The sequence below is a fragment of the Dendroctonus ponderosae genome, unplaced genomic scaffold (genome assembly GCF_020466585.1).
Source record: "Dendroctonus ponderosae isolate FM_Combo_2020 unplaced genomic scaffold, Dpon_F_20191213v2 Dpon_F_20191213_6, whole genome shotgun sequence".
Taxonomy (NCBI): domain Eukaryota; kingdom Metazoa; phylum Arthropoda; class Insecta; order Coleoptera; family Curculionidae; genus Dendroctonus; species Dendroctonus ponderosae.
The window spans coordinates 10824412-10830005 of record NW_026018814.1 but is presented as its reverse complement, the minus strand read 5'-3'; the positions used below and the strand labels follow the sequence as shown (position 1 = coordinate 10830005).

The following is a 5594-nucleotide window of genomic DNA, read 5'->3' as shown; positions in this document are numbered from 1 at the left end:
GCTTTTTTTCTTTATAGACGTGTGAATATTTTGCAATATTTCAATGATTATTTCCATTATACTTAAGAAGTGTCCTTCATGTATTTTATATGTTATTTATATTATATGTATCCAGATTCTTTCATGTATTTTATTGTCGCAATGGTGGATAAAAATTAAATAATACACTTGAGTAACTACATACATAAAAAGTTAATAGGTACACGGAGCATATTTCTATGAAAAATCGAAAAAAAATATTCATGGAAATTAGAATACGTACAACAAAGAGAACTTGCTAATGAGTATTTTAAAAGCAGAAAATAAATTGAATCTAGTTAGGCTCCTTGGTAAACAAAAAACATTAAACTCCAAATGCGCAACTTTTTATGTATTTCTTCACAGAGTTAGCTGGTTACGAAAACAAAATTAGTGGCTTATCTTTCGTACACAACTTGCACGTTTATGTTTTTATAGAATTTGAACACATTTTCGGCTAAAACGGTTCATTATGTTGTTGTAAAATTTGTTATATTTGTAATAAATCTTTCTTTTTTGCATTTGCTGAAAAGCAACTGATATCGCTGTTTCTGTTGAGTTCTAAAAACATAGTAGTGAACAAAATATGATTTTTCGAATTAGAAGACGGCCAAACTAAAATGAACAGTTAATAATCGATATACACATAGTGAGTGTTAAAAAAAGGTTACAGTATCACATTTTAATACGAGAAATATTACGTATAACTTCTGTAATTGGCAATATCTGTAATTGGCTATTAATCGAGTCTTATCTTTATCCTGTCGTTTCTTCTTGACTTGTATACAACAATTAGGCGATTTATCAAATCTTCTACCACTAAAAATATTAAGTAGATGCTATTTTTGTTAAAAAGCTGTGGTAATTGCTGAGTTTTATTGTCCTGTATGTTTGAACCCAAGCGCATTCGACTAATTCAGGGAATAAATCTACTAAACTCGTAAATAAAATATGAAATATCAAAGCTAGACCGTTTTTGAAATATGAGTTATCTGTCTTTGAAGCCTCGAAAACGCATGGCTTTAACATATTTTCTGCCTGCTTGCTAAATCATTTAGTTTAGACGCGTTGGTGCACATAAATAAAGATGCTGGAAGTCAAAGATTACTAGTAAATGGCGCAGTCGTGCGGATATTTGGGAACTGGTACATATCGAATGTATATATCTTGCGTCAATCTTCGAACAAATTACATATTAACATATTTTTATTAGAAAGTGGCTTTATAGATACAGTTTAGAGAACATTTCAATAAATTGTCTTGATACACCTATTACATTCCTAAAACACGTAGTTTTCGATCTACAAGGTGTCAAAATTGCAAAAAATAACTGAAATGTAATTATTTTGCAAAAATAGCTGGAATGTTTGAATGTCAATGTACAACCTTTGTCAGCCAATAACGATAAAACATTGATGGAGGTAAATGTCCGTCTTGGTTTCAACAGAATTGTGAGTATTCAATAAGAAACCATAAAAAACTCTTGTTTTCTCTCAATCAAGGAAACCGACCTCATGTCTGAACATTGCTGATAAATTTTCACACTGAGTAAGTTTACAACTGGGTTCGTTCTTAACTTCTGCTTAAGTCGATATCAATAGCAAGTCAAATATCTAACTAAGTGTGCTAGATCATAATGTGTATTTTGTTTCGCGATCATTAGAAGACCTAAAGCAATTTTCCATGCCTCTTAAGTAAGCAGGATTTAAACACTGAAGACTAAATATAGATTTGCAACCYTGTTTAAAAAAGTCGCGTATACTTTTCATTCCYAATTTTTCCACGAATAGAAGTATGTAATTAGTTCGGAAAGAGTACTTTTCCACTTTTCAAGAAAATGTCASAGATATATACATTTCTAGTTACCATGTTATGTCCATACCACAGAAAAGCATCAAATTATTTTTCGCCACATAATTTTCTTTTGGTAAATCAGACCGAGCGGTTAAGAGATATTAATAAAATAAACATTCTAAATAAAAAAGTTAAACGAATACTTACAATTCACCACCTCATCAACATTGTACATACCAGGTGATTTCGATCAATCCTGAAACACAAAAATATTTAGAAAAAAATATCTGCGGCAAAGCATTTGCAAATAAGAAGCCTGGGATATAAATAAGACAAATAAGAGCCCTGAAATACTACGGCGTTTGTTGTTGTTACAGAAAATATATTCTTCTTCTTTTCTGTGGGCCAGGCTGAGGGCAAGCTGATAAATTCAAAGAGTAACTTGATGGTTTTATTTCATATTTGTCAAGCACTTTTCTTGGCTTGCTGCAATCGATTAATTTACACCGTTTTTTTTCCTTTCGAACTGCTCAACTTATAAAACCTTTTCTTATTAAAACTCCCAAAATTAAGGTAAAAGGGTATTGAGCAACTTTATCAAAAGTTAAAAATTTTATTCTGAACTAATTTTTAACTTTCTATAGTAAGTAAAAATGATGGACTACTATATGAATTTCGCAAGTTGCCCCCTGTCTGGCACACAAGAAGCAGTTTTTTGCAGTCTTGGCATTTTGTGACGAAAATACGAGGTTCTGAGTTTAAGATATTATTATTTTTGATTATACGGGATTTCCCCAAGCATCCGTTTCATTTGTCTTCGAACATTGCGATAATAAATAATTATAGCACTGGCATCTAAGTCCGTTCTTGCTTTATTGAAATTTCAATATAATTCAGCGCGAAGGATCAAACTATAGGTAAGTTCTAACCAAAAACGTGAGATTTCGAAAGGATCTTAAAAGCTGTTATTTCCACTGAATACCTGGAAATTTCTAAGTTATATCTAACTCTAGCAAAAATTTTAATGATTCGAACTTTAGCAATATTCCAAACAAATAGTCTAATATTTTAAAGTGTTTCAAATATTAAATTCGGCAATATATCCGCCATATAGCTGATGCAACAGAATTCAATGACTCGAAAACAACATATCCACAGGAAGCATCTGCAGTACCTCAGTTGATGCAAATTGTTTTATTATTTTTACGTGCAATTTGCCTATACTTATGTCCGGGGAATTCTGTGCTTACATTTACGTTGGACATTGTTGTGGTGAACAAAAAAATCAATCATCAATTTTGGGTTTGTCAACAGTGTAGATACTGGAATAATACAACAAAAATGGGCCTGGAAATCATTTATTTGCAAAGATGTTCAGCTATTGAACTTAAGCGCAAGAGCAGCCTCCTCTCAGGAAAGCGCTGACTGACGCTGGGTTAACAGAGACAGCTGGGGCACCGCATGCAGCTGGGCTACCGTAAATCACAGCAGATTGAGCTGGAACGCTGTAAACAACTTGAGCTGGAGCTGGAGCTGGAGCTGGAGCGGCATAAGCAGGGATGCTGACAATAGCTGGACGTGGTGCCGGTGCTACTGGAACGGGGATACGTGGGCGAGGTGGGCATGGTCTCAAGGATGGGGTGATGCCGTATTTCTGGCAAGCGCAGAATCTGCCCAATGGGATTTCTTCTGGAAGAGGGAGGTCGAAGTTGATGTCAGGGTGCTGGGTGATTTGGGTCTTGAGTGGACCGCAAGCGTCACATGGCAGAGCCAGGGTGGATGGAACTGGCGCCGGTGGGGCGGTTAAGGATCCAGGTGATGGCAAAATGCACGCAGCATGAGCCTGAAGATACGACAAAATTAGCAAACATTTCCAGGTGTGGTAGTTCAACAAAATCATAATTTTCATCTTAAAAATTAGCTGACAAACTAGCAACTCTTACCTGGTGGGCGACAACCATAACAAGGGCAACAGCGAAAATGAAAGCCATTTTTTCAGTGTTTTTCAACTTTTGTCAGTATCAGAACTGTGTCTTGAGGATTCTGAGCGTTCGCTTTTATACTGGCCCATCTCTGCGATTAGAAGCATTACATACACACAGAATGGGGTAACACGTCACAAATTTACGAATTGTACGTGCTATTTTCCAAGACTGTTCGCTTCCGGAAGTTGTTCGCACCGAGCTGCAGTAAGCAACAATTGCTTTCAGGAAGAATCAGTATTTTGGTATTAAGTGATAGTTTCATTTCCGATTTAAGAAAGTTTCAAGCAAACGGTGCAATATTTTATCGACAATAATAAATCCGTAGATTCCGCCGAAGCGCCTGTCTTGGACAAAACGTATTTATAATTTTTTGAAGAATTATTCAAAAATGAAGAGTGCCATTGCTCTCCAGAATAATCTTTAAAATGCCTTATGGATCATTCAAAATTCGCATTTCCTGACGGGTACTGTAGCTTACTTGAAGAGGACGGCGAAAATGTTTCAATTCAACTGGGTCGATTTTGTTTAAAGATATTAAGTATTGAAGATACAGTTTCAACTTTGCTTTAAGTAATCTTAAGTTTTTCAATATTAATTGCGCACAGCCTTAGTATAGCTGCAGATTATGAATAAACTATTGCCACACTTCGGTAACCTTAGGCCCACTTTCTATGTACCTTATATTGGATATTCATAAAGCTAACCTAACTAGTAAAAACTCTTAAGAGGTCTAATCTCATACTGAAAATGTATGCTGAAGTCATACCAAAGATATTACTCATAAGCGACAATTAAAATCAATTTCGATATAAACACGCACCAGAACCAGAGGAATGGAAACCCATTGAAACTTTTCATGCAGATTTTTATTGATGTCTCGAACTTTTGCATCGAGCAATGGTTTGAAGAGAAGTTGCTCTCACAAAAAACTTTCCTTCAACATCAATATGCGGGATATTCCAAACATTTTTGTTAAAACGAAAGGTAATGTGAATTAAAGTTGAACACTTTCCGCAATAAATTGAGCAGTTTTGCGGTAAAACTCATGTAATGAGAGTTGGGTAATAAGTATTTACATTACAATTCCTTTGTTAACTCAATTTACTATTTCGGATAATATCCCTTGAAGTGTAAATTTTCCGATTTCATATAATCTAAATTTCAATCTACTTCACATTTACAGTGAACAAACAAAAAAATTTTGTGGGCTGTCTCGAAAATACTTTTTATTTATACCAAAGGAATTTTGTGCTCAGTACACACGAGAAAAGGGTTGTTTTTTTAATTCATTGTGTATATTTTCCTGACTGTATTTTAACTTAATTCAAAAGAAATTCCTGGGTTCCAGTTAATTTTATTGTTTATCATTTAAAATTTTACAAATACGTTTCGGTGTTTTTCTCCACCATCATCAGTTTGTCTAAAATATACATTCACAGTCGTCATTCGTTTAAAGCAAGAGCTCTGTTAAAATATACATACTAAAATACAAATTACAAACATATCAAAAAGTATATTAAAATCGTTTGAATCTCTTGAGATTACAGATGATGAGTCAGGACAACCGTGTTCGGGAAAAGACAATTTATTGTTTAGAGATTTAAATTTTATTTACATGTATGGCTGTTTCTACCTTCACATTTGGCAAGCCATTGAAAAATCTTTACTTCGTCCAATATCGAGCGAAAGAATAAAAAAACTGTTTGTATTATTTGGCATTTTTCTTTGCATTCTGAGGATATCACTTGGTCTGCATTTCTTCAATATATTATGCCAGGTGTTTGTATTTTATGTATT

General features: G+C 34.1%; 2 protein-coding genes across 2 annotated transcripts in view; both read right to left on the bottom strand.

The window, feature by feature from the left end:
* LOC109545133 (protein MTSS 1) overlaps nt 1-2062 on the bottom strand; it is a 103869-nt gene extending 101807 nt beyond the window's left edge. Inside the window, exon 1 of the mRNA XM_048667384.1 lies at nt 2020-2062. Coding sequence (XP_048523341.1) covers nt 2020-2047 — 28 coding nt within the window. The 5' untranslated portion in view covers nt 2048-2062. The remainder of the gene's footprint in view (nt 1-2019) is intronic.
* A 1137-nt stretch (nt 2063-3199) lies between these two features.
* Nucleotides 3200-3803, bottom strand: LOC109545107 (skin secretory protein xP2). The gene is made up of 2 exons (XM_048667276.1): nt 3756-3803; nt 3200-3655 (listed from the first exon to the last, which is right to left on the bottom strand). The coding sequence occupies exons 1-2, from the start codon at nt 3801-3803 to the stop codon at nt 3200-3202; spliced, it is 504 nt and encodes a 167-aa protein (XP_048523233.1).
* Nucleotides 3804-5594: the final 1791 nt, after the last annotated feature.